Here is a 19541-nt window from a genome sequence, read left to right on the forward strand (position 1 = left end):
AAAAACAGCCATCAGTATCACTATAAGAAATGGAAATATATTACATATTTGTCTTATTTAGTTCTGTGATTAGATTACAGCAGGTGCAGGGTGAGACTTGCTCTGACAGCCAACTCTGACTCAGGCTAGAATTAATAAGAGGCAAACTGGAAACTGAGACATGAAATAATGCGGTGTGTATCACCACCTGAGACCACTAACAGTGGCCAACTCCCTAACATTTAGATTGTGTTATTATTGTGTAATCTTTAACCTGTACAGAATATTCTCTGTGAAACTTTTCAGTGCATTTGCTGTGAAATACACGGCTCAAAACATTGAGGGAACGTTTAGGCCAGTTAAATCAATCTGTCCATTTAGAGAGCACAAGTGATTGTGTATCAGTTTCACCTGCTTTGGGGCAAATGAAAGTGACAACAGGTGCAATGGAGAGGCAAAAGCAAGACAGCCCCCAAAAACTGAATGGTTTTACATGTGGTGGCCACAGACAGTTGCTCTCTCCTTATCTTTCCTGGCTGATTCTTCTCTAGTTTTGTGTTCTGCGAGTGTCCTTGTCACTACTGGTGGCATGAGGTGGTACCTGCAGCCTAATCAGGGTGCACAGGTAGTCCAGCTCCTCCAGGATGGCACATCTATATGTGTAGTCACAAGAAGGTGGTCTCAAGAGCATGGAGCAGATACCAGGGGACTGACCATTACCAGAGGAGAGCTGGACAGGGCCGTAGAAGGGCATCAACCCAGCAGCAGGACCAGTATCTGCTCCTTTATGAGAGGAGGAACAGGAGGAGCACTGTCAGAGCCCTACAGAATGACCTCCAGCAGGCTACTGGTGTGCATGTCTCTGACCAAACTGTCAGAAACAGACTCCATGAGGGTGACATGAGTGCCCGACATCCTCTAGTGGGACCTGTGCTCACAGCCCAGCACCATGCAGCTCGAATTAACAGCCGAATTAGCAGGTCTGCTACTGGCACCCCGTTCTCTTCACAGATGAGAGCAGGTTCACACTGAGCACATGACAGGTGTGAAGAGTCTGGAGACGCCGTGGTGAACAATATGCTGCCTGTAACATCATCCAGCATGACCGGTTTGCTGGTGGGTCACTGATGGTCTGGGGAGGCATATGTCACAGCTAACGGCACCCTGACTGCAGCCCTCAGTGGGTTGATGATTTTAGTTTCCACTGACTGTTGTTACGTCAGCTTGTTCTCAATAAATCAAACAATGTACATCAGTAAAGATTCTCATTTTAAATAATTCCTTCATCAAGATCTGATGTGTCATTTAAGTGTTCCCTTATTTTTTCTGCGCAGTGTAATTTGTCACATTCCATTTAGCAGTAACTTCATGACTAACACACACAAAGCCCTTTAGGTTCCCTTTTTAGGAGGCTAAATTGCAAACAAATGACCCGTGCTAACGTAATGAATGCAACTGTGTCACGGCACATTCTCAGAAAGGTATGTAAGCTCATCTTAACTGTCAACACATGCAGCCTCCAGCTTGATTAAATTAACACAACAGGTCTTAACCTCAGCACGGTATATTTGTGGGTCTGACCAACCTGTTGTTTTATATATACCCTTTCCTCACTAACACAAATCAATGTGAGCTTCATCATCTGCTGCATGCCTTTTAAATTTTACTTTTACTTTCAGATGTACATTCTATCATTGATTTTAATGGAGAAGTCACAATTTTTAACTTGTTTGTTCCACAGGTGGAATCCACACTTACTCTGGTACAGTGCTTAAAGGTCCAGTGTGTAGGCTTTAGAGGGATATATTGGCAGGAATAGATTATAATGTAATAAGTATGTTTTCTTTAGTGTATAATCACCTGAAAATGAGAATTATTGTGTTTTTGTTACCTTACAATGAGTCATTTATATCTACATAGGTAGCGGGTCCTCGTCTATAGAGATTGCCATGTTGCACCACCATGTTTCTACAGGAGCCCTTCATGGACAAACCAAACACTGGCTCTAGATAGGGCCATTCACTTTTTGGGTCAGCAACCATAGTTAGTAGCCCCTCCTCTATGAGAGCTCCAGAAAAACAGAAATTTATTTAAGTGAAACTGCTTTTTTCTGTGTTTTGAGTGTTTTAAATCACCTGGTCTGTCTGTTTTGGAGAGGAAGAGACCTCTGTGGATAATTTGGCTCCCAGATGAACATCTGGCCATGCCAATTACCCACATGGGTGGGATTACTTAAGTGGGTCCCACATGGGTCATGCTGGGGCTACCTGGGTACAAAGTGGGTATGGGTCCAAAATTGGCATCTTATCCGGGCCCACTTGGGCGATCCCACCCACGTGGGGTAAATATCACAGGGCCAATATGGAACCTGTGGACAAACCCATATAGGGCCCATTTTCCAGCCCATTTACTACCCACAAGGACCCCACCTACTAACGTTGGCTGGGTAAAAATTTCTTGTGCAATCAACACTGAACAAATTCTAACCAGGAGAAGTTTCAGCTGGTTGCAATTTGCAGTCCTAACCACTGGATGCCACTAAATCTCTCTAAATTGTACACACTGGATCTTTAAGTACAGTTTTAAGTTATGTTTGCTTTACTTGAGTATTTCCATTTCATGCTACTTTATACGTCTACTTCACTACATTTTCAGAGGGAAATGTTCTAACATTAGACAACAGTAGCAACTAGTTACTTTGCAGATTCAGATTATTAATACAAAGTATAATAAACTAATCTATGATAATGTATTCTTACAAATTAATTTACCCAGCAGTATATAAAGTAGTAAATTAGCCAGCTTCACTAGCTGCAACATTGAAGTGATGCTTAATGCAAAACCCATTTTGGCTCATGGGCCACATGCTGCCCAATTTAATGTCAAGTGGGCCGGACCAGTAAAACCACTGCTTAATAACCTTTACATAACAACACCTCCATTTTTTTATTTACATCTTTCTTATAGTGTGACAACGTACAAGTACATTCTGATTATCAATGCAATACAGTATCATTAATATGTCTCTTTTCCACAGTCAGTCTACGACAACTTTCCCACACATTTCCACTTCAGTGATGCTATCATCACTACAGCAAACCAAAGTGGAAGGTATTAAGGAAGCAGGTTAAGTTATCTCCTCCCTTACACACCATTTACACATCTAAAGTTTTGGCAGTACCTTATCAATAGTGCTCCACCAACACTGTTTTAAGATAGAGGTCTGATAAAGATTCTTTCGTACTGAAGCTGCTGACTGACAACATTTTGCACAATGTTCAGTGTCTTTAAATGTGAACATAAGTATTTCTTGCTTTCTGTTTTCACAACTGTTTTCAGTACAGGGTGGAAAAACCTCTGAAGCAGCATTTTACATCAAGTAGTCTACTCACAGTTTAACTTGCTCCTAAAGCCTGGCATCTCTTATGCTGCATTCACATGGAATCAGGCAAACGGCAAACCAAATGTCATGTTAGTGGACGAGAGAAGGACGGTAAAACTTGGGCGAGGCCGGCAGAGAATACCGTCCAATGCCATCCAAAGTTAAAATATTTAAACTTTTACCGTTCAACGGCCACAGAATACTCAACCAGATGTGGCGTAGTTCCAAAACAGTAAAGAAAACATGGCTGAACTCGACAACGAAAAGCTAGTGCTTTTGGTGCAGCAGCACCCAGAATTATATGACCAAACTTTAAAAGCCTACCGTGATGCTTCCAAGAAGGCGTACATATGGGACGCGATTAGCGCAGAGCTGGGTGGAACACCAGGTACGTAATATGAAATGTAACATTATTAATTGCTTTATTAGCTTAGCGAGCTATCTGGCTAACGTTAGCTCTCTGTAGCCCAAAAACATCGCCATAGCAACAATCACGTGTCACGTGTGTCTCATTTAGCTGTTGTGCCATTCCGTCAGACTGCTTGTTTATTTCTTCCGTTCCGTCCAGCAGATGTCTCCCGTCTGCCGCCTGCCGTCTGCCTGATTCCATGTGAATGCGGCATTCGCCCTCACAAGTGTATCGATATGAGGTGTGCAAAGTCATCCAGTGGGCCAGATTGGACCCTTAAGCGAGCCAGTTCTGGCCCACAGGCCGTATGTTTGACACTCCTATCTTAATACATCACAATTTATAATCTAACAATACACATGATTCTCAAAGGATGAGTGCTTTTACTGCTTTTTAAAAGTGCATTTGAAAGCCAGTACGGATGTACTTTTAACTAATTCAGGACTTTTAAGTGAGTAGGTAGCAAAACTTTTACTTGAGTAAAATATCAGAGTTCCTCATCCACAGCTGGTTGTTTCCCCTTTGTCCGAAAAAACCCAAATGTAAAATAAATCACACTTATTTTTAATGCAAAGGGAAGTGCACCTAAAATTATAAGTGCACTTCCCTGTCCTACTGTAATGAAATTAAATATTAGATAAAACATTATGAAAGAACACATACTGTAAACAGTTTGCACACTTGCATCTCCAGAAATGATCCTGAAACACTTCTTCCATTTTTGGCAGAATGACCCTGAGTCCCTTGAGAGCCCTTGTGAACAATACTGCTGTCAGATCCTTGTGTCCACACATACACACTACAGCCCGCCTACTCCCCAGTCCCACCACTTCCTCCACAGCTCTCACATTTGTGCAGTTCTTTCACTCTCATCAGATATTCAGTGTCTCACCATCACATGAAGATCGCACTTGGTCTGTTTAACTTAGGAAACAGCCACAGAATTTAATATCAGCGGACCATAAACAGATCCCTGTGCATCTTCTCTGCTGCTTTTTTTGTTTAAGAGGAACTTTTATATTTAAAAAAAAAAAAAGAAAAAAAAGAAAAACTTTTTGGAAGAACTTTTGGACCACAGTACAGCTGCATGCGGAGGCCAGCAGCTCGGGAGCGATGTCATCTCTACTTTCTCACAACAAGGATCAGCCGCGCATCAGAAAGTCGCTCTCTGACTCCTCTCCAAGTTCATCTGCTGCCACCACCAAGAGCCTGAGGGTAAGAGGCCCAACTGTCTTTAATCGTCTCAGCGTCTGTTTAGTTCGAGGAAATGCCACAGCTGACATAAAGCAAACACTAACATCAAAGTTCAGTCATTGTCAAACAAATGTGTCTGTAACGAGCCACAGAGGTATTCCTGTGTGTTTCTGTGCTTTACCTCAGACTCTCAGCAGCCTACATGATCAATGGAAACTTGTATGTAGGTATAAATGACCTCTTACTGCCTCGCTTCAAATGAGTCCTTTTTTGGAGAACACCGTTTACACATGACAGCTGTTGGAATGCAACTAAAGATTTTTTCTAACTTTTTCCACTTCACACTGTCTATGGCACTGTATCACTATTACAGTATTTTCCTTTATATCACACCGCAATCAAGACAAAGTATGTAAAAGCAGAATTACTCAAAAGATGGTGGACTCAGTGTTCCTGTAGAGCTATGATATCATTTAATGTGTTTATTTTGGTACTTTAATTGACAACAATCATATCCAGACAATTACAGATGGCAATTATTTATCAGCTCATGCACTATATATGCTGATTTAAATGACACATGTTTTGTCCACAGATTTAAACTTTATGAACATGTTAATAGGTTGGATGTTAGAACATGTGTTTTAAAAGGACAGTGTGTAAGATCTGGGGGGATTTAGTGGCATGTACCGGCGAGGACTGTAGACTGCAACCATTGTTCGTTGTTTACGAAGCTTTAAGTGGTAGACAAATTATTCACAGGGCTCTCTTCCTCTTGAAAACAAACAGATCAGGTGATTCAAGCCGATAAAAACACTGAATGCAGCAGTTTCACATTAAAAAAAAAAAAGGTATTTCTGTTCTGAACTACTGTAGAAAAATGGCGGCGCAACATGGCGTTCTTCCCAGACGAGATATAGATATAAACGGCTCATTCTAAGGTTACAAAAACACAATGGTTCTTATTTCTAGGTGATTATACACAAAAACTACAACTGTAGTCGTTTGTTTCCGCGCCCCAGTCAAGTTACAGTTTATATCCATGTCCTATCAAGACTCTTACGTAGCCATGACAACTGACAATGCTCCAAATACGGATGTTGCTGCAAAGAAGTTTGTATAAAACATCATGAAGTCACAGTCACAGTGAAGTTGACCTTTGACCTTTTGGATATGAAATGTCACTTCGGGCCTTTCCTAAACCAGCCCCCTACACCCCCTCCCTATCCATTTTCACTCTGTTTCGGCAATCACACGGAGGTTTCGCCAAGTTGAGTGTCGTCCCAAACCAACGAGTGAGAAGAGGGAAGTGGGTTATAAGACCCTCCTGTAATAAGACAGAGCCTGCACCTGTGCATCCTAAAGGTTACCTTGTACAAAGGATGAAATATATCCCTCTAGTCTCTAGAAAACAGTTGTGTTGTTTTGATTGTGGTGTTGTGTATTTACTGGAAGTGTTACAAACAACAAGCAGCTTGTAAACATTTGAGACAAGAGATGTTTACAAAAAAGAAAAGAAATGCTACCAAAGAAGATTAGGAGTAAGTTTTATTTCTATTTATTTATTTTTTATACATTCATTCATCTGTTTTTTTTTTTTATTTCTTTTAATGAAACATAATATACATAAATGAATGAAAACAAAAGCAGTTTATACAGATTAAATATAAGTGCTACAAATACATATGAAGATATTTTTCTTCATTATGAAGAACTCAAAATTGGATTGGTGGTTAGGAAAAGTTACAACAGTTCCTCTGCAGAGAGGGAAGTTTGTCCCGAAGTTTGCCGCTGTGTTTAACCCCTACACCTTGATGAAGGGTGCTTTGTTCAGCCGTGAGGGTGACTACAAACAGACTTTACGACAGAATGGGAGTGGATAGGATCCAGTTTTTAAAAGTTCCTTCATCATTATATCCTGTGAATCATAAATTCTTTGATCTTTGACCACCAAAATTATTACCCCTTGAATCCAAGTGCCATTTGTGTCAAATTTGAAGAAATTCCATCCAAGCATTCTTGTGATATCGCATTTACGAGAATGGGAGGGATGGACGAATGGACAACCCGAAAACACAGCACCTCCGGCCGTGGCTTTTGCCAGCGAAAGAGTGAAAAAAAAAACATAGTTATGGGGCAGCCTCTAGCTCAGCGAGTAGACCGTCCGCCCCATGTTGGCTGAGTCCTTTGCAGCGGCCTGGGCTCTACTCCAACCTGCAGCCCTTTGCTGTGTCATCCCCGCTCTCTCCCCTCTTCTTCTCTCTAGCTGCCAAAAAAAGCCTAAAATAATCTTTAAAAAAAACAGCTATTATACCATATTTCACTCCTGCCAATAGATCCCCCTAAATCCTACACACTGGACCTTTAAATTATTTTTTGGAAGGGTATTTGCAGTTATCCCCAAAGTGTACCAGGGACTTTGTGGTTACATGGTATGCATCTTGGGCCCCTACACCACCGCAAATAATAATTTATTATGTCTTTTAACTCTGACATGCTCCTAATGGTCTGTAATAACTCACATAAACTGTGAAACTAACTCGCATGTTGACGTGTATGAGCATGGAGCATGGAGGAACAAAACTTGTAAGTGAAACCGAAGAAAAGTTGTAACGAGCAGTTAGTCTTCTCTGTTTATGTAAACTAAGAATCCACTTGGGAGAGATTAATGGAGAGACACAGAGAGGGACACAGGAAGAAAGAGAGGGAGAGTAGGGGGTGAAAGACAGGATGACAGGGAACAGAGAGAAGCGGGGGGGTAGAGTGCAAAGGACTGGCTTGTGGGAACTCAGACGCAGTATTTATGGATGTTTATCTCTCTGCTAGTCCTACGGGAAGCTCACATTTTCCACTTGGGAATAGCTGGTCAGCAGGCAAGGAGTTCCTCGAGGGGTCTAGAAAGGGGACGGAGGACAGCTCAGTGACAGAGTCGCTCACATACATGGGACACAAAAGCCGATGTTTCCATCAGCATCTGTTTATATGTGCTGTTGCTTAATCCAAACCAGAGCTTTTTCCAAGTCTGCGTACTGTATATCATTAATGACCGTTTACCGAGCATATCTGAGTGTCCAGAGAGAGCATTAAAGGAGCTGACATCAGGGTCTGGGGAGGATCCAGAGATCTTGTAAATGTCTGAGCGGAGGCATATCACTGTGTTTACACACACTGTCTGTAACTTAAAGCCCTCTTTCTTCTTTACGGGAATCCACTTGCCGTCTTCATGATTTAGTTTGATGTGTCAGTCTGTTTTTTGCTTTACTTTATGTGCGTGTCACAATGAGTCCCTGTGTCCGAAACAATACAGCACAATGTAAAATCGAAACTGCGTGTGCTCGTCTTCAAAGTTAAGTCAGCAGCAAAAAGTAATTCAGCGCATCATTACCCTGATAAATGCTGATGTAACTGCTACAGGAAAGATAATCACCTCTTCGAAGTTAATACATATTGATTATTAGCATTAGTGAGTGTAATAAAAACTTAAAGAGCGAGTCATATTAGCTTTCCCTGTGATTAATACGTCGAAAGGGCGTTCAAAGATGGAGAGGATGGGTTCAGCAGGTTCAGAGAGTAAACATGGCAGCACTGTGATATCTGTCTATGTACGGTTTTATATCTTAATGCCATTTTGTCCTTTAGGTAAAGCTCTTGTCGTTGGAAAGTGCTGTGGAAACAAGAGTCTACAGTAGTGCCAGCAGCTCTGTGAGGCTCGTCTTTGGCACAGCTGATGTAATTTCTAACATCAACATGCTAACACGCTCACAATGACCTAGCCAACATTCTGATGCTAATTAGGTAATGAGTACAAGGTACAGCTGAGCTGATGTTTGCAGGTTCAAAGTATTGGAGAAACTGACATTTTGACCTGCTGATGGTGCTTGATTTAAAAAGTCATGCATCAAAGTCCGATAACCAAAGTCATTAGGAGCTGAATAAAGTGTCTTACTTCCCAACCACTGGGTAAAGTGAAGGAGGTAAGTCTTGTGTGTGAGCATCAACTTCGGCCCCAGATGACAAACCACAGAGAGCGGTTAGAGAAAACACTGCAGCTGTGAATAACTTTTCAGTTTCTCTGTTGCTCCAGCAGGCTAAGTATTCTCTGAAAGAGCTGAAATGTCTTGATAGGCCTCAAAAAGCCACAGTGTAACTGAGTGTAAAACTGCTCAAAACCACAAATGTGACAGGTTTACTCACGGCGCCACAAGAGTAATTCATGAATCAATGAATGTCTAAACAATATTTTATGGCAATCCATCCAACAGCTACTTCAGTCTAGAAAAGAGTTGTGGACCAACAGACCTTCACTAGATCCAGACCAGGATCAAATAAACCCTATAGCCTCAACACTCCTTAGAAAATTAAAATCAAATTATAAATAAATCATAAACTAGCATTGTTGCCTCACAGCAAGAGGGCTCCTGGTTTGTACATTTGTGCGTTTCTGTGAGTTTGCATGTCCAGGTTTTTGTCCGAGTTCTCAGACTTCCTCCCACAGTTCAAAGACATGCAGGTTAGGTAAAATGGTGACTCTAAACTGCCCGTAGGTGTGAATGGTTATGGTTATAGTCTGGCGACCTGTCCAGGTTGTACCCCACCTCTCACCTAATGTCAGCTGGGATAGGCTCCAGCCTCCCCGCGACCCCCAACAGGATAAGCAATCAGTGAGCCCCTTTATATGCACACAATAAACCAATCATTATCTGATTATTCAAGTGGTCATGTAAACAGCATAATCCGATGTGCTTTATCAGATAAAAGCCATTATCGGATTATGAGAAATCGGATAAACACACCTAGCTTTTTCCCCAATAGTCTGTTTCATTCGGTGCATGTATACCATTAATCTGGTATCTTTCGTTCTTTTACATCTGCGCATGTGTGAAAAGTCATAGAAAATATGCCACTCGCATTTCCAGAGGTACAGGGGGACGTACTGTCGTCTCATCGGTGCTCATGACATCCTACATCAGATCACACAGTTTCACAAATGCTCTCCGAGACATCCTGAAATTCTCTCTCCATTCTGGATCTGAGAATTCCTTGAGGACCACTCTCTCCCACCAGTCATTGCTCCGGATGCGCATCCAGCATGCACGGTGTTTTGGTAGGAGTGGACGACCCATCATGCTGAGACCAAGGGCAGATGCTTGCTGAATGAAAGCCCATCGTCGTTTTCTCCTCATGGAGAATAAGCGAAGGACAGCAGCAGTGTGTAGCCTATTTTGCAGGCTTGACAGCTCCCACATCAGGACAGCCCTGACCGTTAGCGTCGCCTCCATATTCTTATTCTTCTTTGTGTAGCGTTGCCATGGTGAAGAAGACAGGATGTTTTGAAACGGTATTATGGCGAGTGGCAACCAGCATTAAGGTGCATTACCGCCACCTACTGTAACAGGAAATTTGAGTTTTACATCATGTACTTGGACAGAAATCCGACTAACGGACTGAATCATGTTAACCAGGGTTTTCTGATTATCGCATTACTGAAGTGCATCTAAACGCGTCAGATCAGATTATTACCATTACCTGGTTATTCCCAGTTATCTGATTATTGTGTGCATGTAAACGGGCTCAGTGACAATGAAATAATGAATGACTGATTTAATTACAAATAATATAATAAAATTATTATAAATTAAAAAAATACACAGAGAGTCCACAGAGAGAGTGGGAAGAATGGGACTTTATGAGTGACTGCCACCTTTAAAAGATGCCTGTGTTCAAAGAACGCTCATTAAATTAAAAACAGTGCCATTTGCTATATATGCCCTTGAAAAAGGCAAAGCCATCTCTGTCACATTTATTTTTTATTTTTCTGTAAAATGTCAACAGCATCTGTAAGAAAATGATATGCTTATTCTATAACTATAAATCAGCTATTTTATAAATACATATTTCTGTAACTATGAATCAACAATTAAAGTTAAATTAATTGATTCATTATTAAATTGTTTTCTTTGGGGGTTTTTTTGTTATACATAGATACACAGTGATGATTTATGGGTAATATGTATGTTGATGTCATCTTATGTCAAGTCTCTGCTCATGTGACGAGACGATATGTGCATGAAAGCGTGCACTAGGGCCCATTGTAACTACCTTACACCACTGAGCAGGTTTCACAAACATTCTCACTTAACAGCTAAATAGTACACTAAAATATGTTTCTGAGAACACTTCAGGTGAGAAATAGACAATGCAGTGACAGAATCTTGATTCACATTTGATCAGCGCTGCCTAATTTGACAGTTTGGCAGTGACTGACATGACTGACAGCTGCATTAGAGACTCCTCTGCTCAGATTGGTTGTTTCCTGGATTCTTGCAGATGCCATGATGAGCACTAGGACTATTTCACAGACTATCTGTCACGTATACTACTGTGTGGATGCAGTGACAGTTTCAGCAAATATAACACAAAGTTATATCTTACAAACATTACCAACTGTAGTTTAAAAGCAAAAATCTGAATAACTGGTTGAAGAAACCCAACAGATGCTTCATTCAGGGCATTCGCGAGTGTGAAAATTCTGTACGTAATCATTTACTTTGGCCTTCACAGTCTCCAGACAACAACCAAATTGAACACCTTTGGGAGATTCTGAGCCAATGTGTTAGACAGCGCTCTCTGCCATCACCTTCAAAAGCACTAAATAAGGGAATATGTTTTGGAGGAAAAGTGTTTGATGTATGCCAGGAAGCAGTGAGGCTGTTTTGGCAGCTCGTGGTGGTTCAACACCTTACAGAGACACTCCGTGTTCCTTTAATTTGTCACCTATCAGTATCTGTATTTCACATCGGGGTTCACAATACTCCGGCTGAAAATGTAAGAATCAAACCTTTGTCCCTCATCGTCAACACAGCAGTGTTGTATTCAGCTATGTTCCTCATCTTTTTAAGGTAGTGTGAGTTTTTAATTCTTCTCTTCTGCTCAAAAAATCTCTCACCAAGGAAACTGTATAACCCTTCCAACTTCAGCAGGCAATAATGAACACATTGTGAAAGCCTCTGCCAGAACTATTACCTTTTTTGGATGTGTTTAGTTAGTATCTCTGCTTGTCAGTTTATTTAAGGGGTCACTTCCTCTCTCCTTCTTCTAGTCGGCATTTCAGACTGCCGTAAACCTTTACTTGGAAATCTGGAAAAAAAAAAGGTCTTGCATAAGGAATTCCTGGTAGTGTCACTTCAAAGAATCTCTGAGTTCTTCCTGTGCGGAGATCTACTCGTAATGAACATTGTACTGTCATAAAACATGTCCTGTGTGCACAGTAACTGCGTGTTTACAACATAATGCAGAGGGAATGGTCAACATGGTACAAAATACAACCTCGTCTGTGGGTTTGATTCCATATAGTACTTCATAAATCTCACATCACAACCAAACAGCTTGTCAAACTACACGATGGAGTCAAGCTGTGTAATGTCATTATTTGTGCAGTAATGAGCATTTACTGAAACAGAGGACCGGTCATGATAGGGTTGAATGACTTGTTTATGCCAATGTAAAGTTTAAATTGGGATTAAGTATAACTAAAACGTTGAAATGTCCTTTCAAATAAAACATTGGCGTGGTTGCTGCATTTTTCATGTTGGTCAGATAGCCAGTTCTAAAACATTTCTCCTCTATTTCAGCACGAGAGACTGTCCAGGTAAGCAAATCTAATTCACACCTTTAATGCATATGAAAGAAAATCAATTATCACCTGAGAGAAAGTTCTCATTGATATGAAACTCTGACACTATCTGAGCTCAACCTCAGTGTTGGATTGTTAATACCTGTTTCATGTTGTTAGACTGAGCTCCTCTGGATCTTCTGACGTCTCCAACGACACATCCACAAACCACGCTGAGTCTTACTTCTTACGACGGGAGAACCGACTGTCTGCGAGGAAAAAGTTAGAAGAAGAGTCGGCAAACAATGACTATAAAAAGGCAGGTGATGCAGTTTGCATGAGTGACTGTGCTTAAACAATAAAGGAGCTTCACGTGATCACTTGACAGTTAATGAACTCACCTACACAGACTGCATTTGAGCACATGGCCTTCTTCATGCTCCTTTACAGAGTGGATAAAAGCACTTCCTGTATACATACAACAAGATGGCCGAGCCTCTGTCAATTATCCAATGAGAATTAGGCACACATATATCCAGCCCCTAGATGATGCTGTTCCCAAACCAACACAGAAATTTCAAAATAAAAGTACACAACAAAATGTTGTGTAAACAGCACAACAGAAACGACAAGTCAGTTAATGAGCTGGTCTACAGAAAATAAATTAGCCTCAATTTTGATATGTGATAATCTATTAAAGTCATTTATGAAGCACTAAGTCTTGATAAATTCTCATTTTCTGATATATGTTCTGTTTTATATCACTTTAAATTCAAAATCTTTGGGTTTTACCATGGGTGCAGATCTGATGACAAGTTTGGGGGGGACACAATCAGTTGTGATTTTTTTTTTAATTGCACGCGTGCAAATCATGCCCACAGAGCACTTGAGATTGCCAGCATATTTCACGATTTCATAGAGGCTCATCACCATCACCAAGTCATTCAAAAAGCACTACAAAGAGAATCATATGCTTACCTTTACTGTTTATTTCTCTTAAACAGCCAGTAGTACATGGAACCAGCCATCACCCTTCTTTTCACTGCTTCGCTGTTAGTTAATGCTACTTCTAGTTTCAGGGTCTCAGGCATGTTATGTCCACTCACGTTCTCATCTCTCACCTCTCACAGATTCCCATTTCTCCTCATCATCTTCCCTTTCTCCCAGTATATAGGACTACTGTACGCAGTTGTTCAATTTCAGTCATTTTAGCTATTTAGAATTGGGGGGGACAATTTGTGTTTTTCAGAATTTGGGATGGGGACATGTCCCCCCGGATCTGCACCCATGGGTTTTACGACCATTGGTTGGCACAAAAAATCTATCTGAATGCATCATTTTGGATTCTTGGAAACTATGAAGGTTGTTTTTCCACAATTTTATAGATAAATATTGCATTTATAAATTAAAACAAGACCAAGAGTCTACAGTCATGCTAACAGCTCTGCAGTGCTTTGAGCTTAATGCTAACATTAGCATGCTAACATGCCCACAATGATCATGGTAACATATTGATATCTAGCACATGTCATATTTACTCTGCTTAACATCTTAGTTTAGTGGTTAGCACACAACATTAGCCAATATGCACCAAACAAAGATGCAGACAGCTAGGACTGATGAGAATGTCATTAGTTCTGCAAACATTTGTCAAGGGATCACCAAAGTGTTTGCAATTCCTCCTGAGGGATGGCAGCCTGGAGCAAATTTTCATGGTAATCAAGGTAATAGCTGTTGATAAATTGTGCAAATGTAAACCTCTGATGAGAATGATGGATGTCTGTACAAACATTTCTGCCAATCCAGCCTGTAGATGCTGAGATAGCTCATTTGACCCTTTTGTAGAGATCAATAAAATGTCAGGGCAACACAGTATCACTCCAACCTCGTCACTTACTGACCTTTATTCATGGACTTTCCACATCCACTTATGACGTGAAAGGTACCCTGGGTGCGTTAGTTGTTGACGTTCTGGGATGCCGTGTCAAGTTCTTCCTGTTTCATGCATTGTCCTCTTTCAAAATACACTTCCGTTTTCACAGGAAATTACTGTGTACATATAGTCTCTTTCAAAATAAATGCACTATGTCAGTGGAACTCCACTCCACAGAGTCTGCCATGTTGTTTCTACAGTAGCCTGGAACAGACAAATCAAACACTGGCCATAGATAGGGCCATTTGCATTTTTGCATCAGCTACCATAGTTCTCCTTTACACTTGGCACACAGGTGAAGTTTCCATTGGCTGCAATCTGCAAACCCAGCCTCTAGACTCCACCGCACCTACACACTGTACCTTGGAGTGTAAACTACAGAAAACAAAGGTGTGTGCAGGATTTAAATGATAAAATATGAAATCATGAAACTAATCATTAGCTGCAGACTAAACAGTTAAAACTACCACACAAACCATCCCTGTGGCTGTTGATGTCAGTGTTCAACAGTCGGTGTGCTGTGAAAGCAATCAGACTCCTCTGAAAATTCTAACGAGTGCATTTTTTAATTTGTAGATGTATGAAAAGGCCCTGGCCACCAATCAAAGGCTCAAGTCCAGGCTGGAGACAAGTAAACAGGAACTGGCCATGATTCAGGACCAGCTGCAGAGAGCGCAGGTACTGTACGCACACAGTTAATGAGGCTGATGCAGATTCATGAGTGTGAAAGAACTGAAGGAAACGGTCACTGAAGAGGCAGCTGAAAAAGTATCTAAAAGTTTCTGCAAGCCATAATTTTCATTTCCACGTGTCTCCTGTCAGTACAGAAATGTCTCCCATATACGCTTGTGATGATAACGGGCAATAATGTGAGGGAAGTGTGACATGAAAGATGGCAGTTATACAAGGAAACGGCGATGTAATTACTGTCAGAGTGCAGGTTTTGAATTTTGGTATAATAACAGTGAGCCGCTTTAGAGTTTCTGTGGGTATATTGGATATTTTACATCAGACACTTGGGCTCACTTTTTATGAAAATGTCGCAGCTATAATCGTACAGTTTCAAAGCTTTGTACTCTAATCTTTTCTTGTAATAACCTTTCATTAATGCAGAAGGGGAGGGCAGGAGATTGTGGCTCCAACATGCTTGAGACGGAAAAAAAGGTAAAACTTAACATTACACTATTACTTAAATACATGTCTTTATCCAGACTGTGCATCTTGATTTAATATTTTAATTATTTGTATTTAATGTTCTTCTTCGTAGGAAAGTTGGAGTCTGAAAAACAGGATATCAGACATGGAAGAACAGCTGAAGGTAATTCAGATATTCTATAAATTAGTAATATCAGCTTATTTTTTTCATATTTAATCCCCTTTAAAATATTAGGAGTTCACACTGCAGCAGGATCTCTCACCAGGAGAAAGTTAAGCTTATGTGACACGAGGCAAACAATGAACAATCAAACCCAAACACAGTAAAGTGTCTCTGGGAGTTGGAGCCGTGGTGTTAGCGGCTCCGTCTACGGTGGGTTTAGCTGACATCATTTGTCACCATTATGCTCCGCCGGCTGTGGAATGTGTGCGAGCACTCTGACACTGCAGCGAGCGAGCCATCAGTATTCATCTATAGTCTAACGTTCACAAATGTCTGCTGTGTTGTGCCCAAGAGGATACAAACAAAAACCCTCTTGTTTTGGTTTAAACAAACACGAGACACTGGTGTGAAAATAGATATTCACAACAGAGGAACACTGTTATTGTGAGTATTTAAATGAGGAAGTCTGGTCCGATTGTGTGTCACTGAATGCAAGTGTAAAAGGTCATGTGCCTTTGTGACTGTATGTGTTTCACTGTACAGTAATAAAGCTCAGATTTATCCAGATCAGATTACTATTACTGGGAGAGTTTCATTTCTGGATTGGTCAGCAGCAGGAACAGAAGTGAGAAATGTAAAACAGACTTCACAATTGAAACTGTGTTAAAGTTCACATTGGGCCACAGCCCTCAGCTTCCTACTGCAGAGCCCCTATAGTAACAGTGACTCAGTGTGAGGTGATTTTGGACAAGGCCTCAAAATCTAAAAGCTGTTTGAATACATAAACTTGTCCATCAAATATTTTGCTTATGCTCTCCAAATATCCAGTAATGAATTAAAAGGATACGCTGCCGATTTTCAACTGGCTTTGTTTCATAACAATGTAGGTAGTATGTGCAAATGAACTGTGGCAAACTTCCCTCCATCTTTCAGCACCTAGATCATACACTGTATATAATGATGGACAACATGACAGCTCCCCAAAAGTGAAGCCAAAATGTCTTAATTGCCCTCTGGTGGCTGGCTGCAGTGTAGGTCATAAGCCCCGCCCTCTCCATGTTAGCAGATGGGACATGGGCCAAACTATCAAATCAAAGTAAACGTCAAATAAAATTTTTCCCAAAAATGGTTTCTGTCACTTTATGTAGTTCTTATCATGCTGATGTTTGTTTAATAGTTAGTTTTTCTGGTAAGTCTGGTTATAACTAGTAATTTCATGTTAAATAGGGGAACTGAATATTGGCGCTACTCACGAATGGTTGGACAGGTGTATGGGCGGGAACTCGATACTGGTTGAGATTGCTACTGCGCAGACTCTGGCTCCAAATGACGTTACAAACGCAAGAGGGCAGTGGCCATTTTAGTGTGTCTAGGTGGCGCAAAAATAGAAACATATTTTGGTGCACTGTTTGGCTGTAATACGAGAATTTCTGAACAAGAAGCAGGAACCATACTGTTTCCTGCACAATGAAAACGGAGGCTGAAAAGAAAAAATTAAGATCAAAGGGTAAATCTAAACAGCACTGATCAAATATGAGCCGAGATTCTGTTACTGCATTGCCTGTTCCTCACCTAAAATGTTTTTATAAACATATTTTAGCTTACCGTTTAACTGTAATTCACAATTGCTTGTTACCAGCCGCTCACCATATTGTTTCCTTTGGAAAAACGGCCAAGCTCACATTACATCACCCACAAGCGGGAGTGATTATTGGTCAGGTGCGATGCAGAGCATTCTGGTAGTTGTAGGTTTTTCTATTTCTGGAGCAAAATCGAATGCCACTGCCCCTTTTCTCTGTTTTCTCTTGTCATGTAGCACCAATTTAAAAGTATTTGCATCTTTACATTGCATAGACAGCCCAGTTATATGACAAGACCATCTTTCCAGCAGTAAAATACTGGGTATCTTCCTTAGTTACTGTCTTTTTTTAGTGCTAAATCCCATCTTCTAATTGCAATCCCTCCAACACATCTTAGCAAAACAAATAAACCAAAAAAAAAAAACAGTAACTTTGAAAAATCTACCTACTTGAATTTTCTGACTGAAGAGTAGAATGCAATTTTTGTTTGGCCCTTACCTGATTAACTCCATTTTGATGTCGTGGAGGCTGAAAATGTTGCGGGAACTGCAAAAAATCAAAACCAAAACTTTGCACGGCATTACTACTTAAATATCAATTCACTTCAAAATGATAAGTACCACTCCACAACATGAGCTGTACAATTTTCATATGGCAAAAATGAACATACAGCAAGTGAGACCTGTTGTCTAATGTTTTGATCTCTGACATTCACCATTTCAATAAGACGTATTCCACCCAGCACAATAAGCTCTCCATGTTATGAGCAACATGTAATTTTTCATCTGTGCCTGCCTCAGTTGTCTCACGCTCTTCCTTCAGGTCAAAGCAGAGCTGAAGATGGAGAACCAGAGACTGAAGGACGAGAATGGAGCTTTAATCCGGGTCATCACTAAACTGTCAAAGTGAGACAGGAGGCAGAAAAGATGAGAAGAAAAGGGACGGATACCAGACACCATATCTTTACCTGCATTCTTCTGTCATAAATCCAGTCCTCAGACAGAATGTATGTACATAGCTCTCCAGTGATGTTGGAAACTTGAGTCTGTTGAGTAACTAACATTTGCAGGGATAAAGACACAGCTGTGAAAGCTTCATGTCACTGTACTGTATCTAAAGTAGTAGCACATTCCCAGACATAGAGTACGTTAAATTAAAATTCATATTGTATATTCATGAAATATTTCTACATAAAGGCAAATGCAAACACAACCATTTCATGTGTTTTTTCTTCACACACTTGTCCAGGAGGAAAGCATTTATAATCATATGAAGACCGTCCCTCCTACAGTACATATATGGACAAAATATTGCAGGTATTTCCATGGAGGTATTACCATGGAAACCGCAGTATTTTTTCCATTCCGTATGCAGACCTTGTAAATTGTCTCCAAGCTACCGGGGACAGCTGATGATGGATGAGCTACATTTCTCAGAAACGTGGGAGCTTCGTCTCTGATTTAAGAGCTTTACCTTGATGTATGATGTCACAAAGTACAGGCTTTTCCTCTTTACCTGCAATATAAAACAATCTGATGGGTGAAACATGGCCAGAAGGTAAAGAAAAGGCCCTTACATTGCCTCATAGCTGTCAGCACTAAAGCAAAGTCAGGCCTGCGTGTGAAAATATGGATCAAGTGATGATTATTGACAAAACAATCTCACCTCAAGGTCCATTTAGTCGCTGTTCTGGAGCTTTCAGTCACATAAAGACTATAAAATGATCATAATCTGTATCAGGTGATGAGGTGATTAGTTAGCGACTGTTTCCAACGTTAAAGATGATCATTAAACATCAATGTTACAATCAAGATGAGAGAGAAGTTCGAGGAGTTGTAAACAACATGCAGATCATATCTATAAATCAGTCTGAGCCTTCATTGTCTGTACACAGCTCTCAACATGGAGGTGGCTGAGCAGGCGGCTAACAGCTAACGGTGCTAATGGTGTGCTCCATTTGCACTAGAAAGTTGGAATTCATGAGTTTCGAGTCAGAAATTTCAACTGGATCACCCACTGAAGTCAGACTTCCGACTTGGACCGTCAGAGGAACCTCTGAACCCTGACCTCTAAATCCAAGATGGCTGCTTGCAATGTAAAAGCATTGTAATGTTTGTTAGCACCTCTGTCTGAT

The 19541-nt window shown here is 40.7% G+C and overlaps 1 protein-coding gene across 1 annotated transcript; it reads left to right on the forward strand.

The window, feature by feature from the left end:
- Positions 1–4587: 4587 nt before the first annotated feature.
- On the forward strand, positions 4588–18632 carry LOC125895406 (protein phosphatase 1 regulatory subunit 12B-like). The gene is made up of 7 exons (XM_049587194.1): positions 4588–4985; positions 12596–12612; positions 12757–12895; positions 15086–15187; positions 15623–15673; positions 15777–15827; positions 18230–18632. The coding sequence occupies exons 1-7, from the start codon at positions 4884–4886 to the stop codon at positions 18314–18316; spliced, it is 549 nt and encodes a 182-aa protein (XP_049443151.1). The 5' UTR covers positions 4588–4883; the 3' UTR covers positions 18317–18632.
- Positions 18633–19541: the final 909 nt, after the last annotated feature.

This window comes from Epinephelus fuscoguttatus, linkage group LG1 (assembly GCF_011397635.1).
Source record: "Epinephelus fuscoguttatus linkage group LG1, E.fuscoguttatus.final_Chr_v1".
NCBI lineage: Eukaryota > Metazoa > Chordata > Actinopteri > Perciformes > Serranidae > Epinephelus > Epinephelus fuscoguttatus.